The sequence below is a fragment of the Myotis davidii genome, unplaced genomic scaffold (assembly GCF_000327345.1).
Source record: "Myotis davidii unplaced genomic scaffold, ASM32734v1 scaffold462, whole genome shotgun sequence".
NCBI lineage: Eukaryota > Metazoa > Chordata > Mammalia > Chiroptera > Vespertilionidae > Myotis > Myotis davidii.
The window spans coordinates 356,377-358,444 of NW_006293237.1; the positions used below are offsets into that span (position 1 = coordinate 356,377).

Consider the following 2,068-nt stretch of genomic DNA (forward strand, 5'->3'; position numbering starts at 1 on the left):
GCCCTACCACAGCCACACCCACCTTCCGTCGGTGCCTTCGGGTCCCACGCTGCCCACAGTTGCACAAGGAAGAAGGGCGCCCAGCACAGCACGTAGACGATGACAATTACCAGCGTCATCCTCACGGTCTTGGCCATGGCTGCCGACACAGGGGCTCCCTCACCAGAACTGGCTGTCCGACGTCCCCTGGCCCTCTCTGCTGGCCCTGGCAGCAGGCTGGCATGAATCTCCCTGAAGATGAGCACCTGACAGGCAGCGATGCCCAGAGCAGGTGCCACAAACACCATTAAGGCAATCCAGGTGACGTAGGCACGGAGGCCCCAGGGCTCAATAAAGAGGCCCCAGCACTCGAAGACCCCGCTGTGGCCTTCCACTTCGCGCCGGGCAAAGATGAAGAGCTGGGGCAGGCTGAAAAGTAGTGAGAAAGCCCAGGCCAGCAGCACTGGCTGGTTCCAGTGAGCGCCCCCTCCATGGCGGTATGCCACCATGGGGTGGCAAATGGCACGGTGGCGGTCCAAAGTCATGGCCAGGATCATGTAGGAGGAGGCATACATGCCCACCATCTGCAGGTACTTGACGGCCCGGCACAGGGCATCGGGCCCTTGGAAGCGGTCGGTGGCATCCCAGGCCAGCTGGGGCAGCACTTGGAACAGAGCCACGACCAGGTCAGCCAGGCACAAGTGGCCGATGAAGACATGCATAGGTGCCCAGCGGCCACGACGGCCGTGCCGCGCCAGGGCCCCCAGCACCAGGCTATTGCTCAGGGTCACGGCCACAAAGACTATGGAGAGCAGGGCCAGCTCCGCCTGGGCTAGCAGCTGGTTCCGGGCGTCCTCCTTGCTGCTGTTGCCAGGTGGGAGAGGCTGAGAGAGGGGTTGAGGCACAGCTGGGCAAGGACCGGGGAGGGGGGGAGGAGAGGGCTAAGTTAGGGGAGTGTGCTCTGCAGGGGGATCAGAGAACCAAAGGAGGTTCCACTGGACAAGTAGAGCCAGTGGCCTGGGTCTTCTGATGCCCCACCTGCAGGGCCCTCATCCCTCACCTCACATGCTAGGGAGGGAGGGGCAGCCCCAGCCCCCAGGGTCCTCCTGGAGAGAAGGGTGAAAGAGGTCCCTGAAACAGGGGCTTCTAGGCTTCCTCCAACCCCACTGCAGCCAAGCCCACAGTTGGGGGAGGGGAGGGGCCCAGGGGCTGGAACCTTACCAGAGACGGTGGGAGCCGTGAGCATGGTGGGGTGTCCTGAGTGCCTGGAGGAGACAGGGTGGCGAGCTCAGCTTCCCCCCTGCAAAGGGCCGGCCCCGCTGCCCAGACTCTTTGGACAGAGGTCCTTAGGGTGGCATAGTGTCTGTGTGTGGGGCTGGGGTGGGGTGGGGGTACCAGCCTGTGAGTGCAACTGTGTGTATGCACGTGTGTGTTTTCCAGTGATTGGGCACTGGGGTGTGTGTGTGTGTGTGTGTGTGTGTGTGTGTTTTCTAGCGATCGGGAGCTGGGGGGACACCCTTAGCTGGGTCAAGGTTGGTGAGGTCTGGCCCCACCGAGCCAGGCATGGACCTTGGGGCCCTGCTATGCTCCTCCTAGGACTGGGCAGGGGAAGATAGAGAGGGGGACAATGAAACAGATGGACAAACGGAGCCTAGGACCCACCTAGGCAGTCCACAGACCCGAGGCAAACATATAGAACCCCCTGTCCTAACAGAGGCTCAGAGAGGCGCAGCGGGAGAGCTGGGGACTGGGTGGGAAGGGCCGGCGCGCCCCCGGGGCCCTTGCAGACCCTTACCTGGCTGGGCTCCTGGGGTCCTGGGAGGGTTCCTGGGAAGCTGGGCAGCAGCGGGCTCAAAGGTGTCCCAGGAGCTCAGATCTGCTCTCCATCGCCCGCCCCGCCCCAGCCCAGCGTCTGGGAGTGACCTGCCCAGGGGGGGACTTCCTCCCCTCCTCCCCCTCCGCCCTCCCTGGCCTCCTGCCTGTGGCACCGGGAAGGACTGCTTCCCTTCCCTCCCCCAGCCCCTCCCAGGTCTGTCCCCAGGATTCCATTCCTGAGGGCCCTGAGACTGGTCCCCAGCGTGGCCCAGCT

At 64.2% G+C, this 2,068-nt stretch overlaps 1 protein-coding gene across 1 annotated transcript in view; it reads right to left on the reverse strand.

Annotated features, from left to right (window-relative positions):
• Nucleotides 1–1,959, reverse strand: part of AVPR2 (arginine vasopressin receptor 2) — a 2,605-nt gene extending 646 nt beyond the window's left edge. Inside the window, exons 1-3 of the mRNA XM_006766925.2 lie at nucleotides 1,775–1,959; nucleotides 1,201–1,244; nucleotides 23–886 (exon numbers count right to left, since the gene is read on the reverse strand). Coding sequence (XP_006766988.1) covers nucleotides 23–886; nucleotides 1,201–1,225 — 889 coding nt within the window. The 5' untranslated portion in view covers nucleotides 1,226–1,244; nucleotides 1,775–1,959. The remainder of the gene's footprint in view (nucleotides 1–22; nucleotides 887–1,200; nucleotides 1,245–1,774) is intronic.
• Between the last annotated feature and the right edge of the window lie 109 nt (nucleotides 1,960–2,068).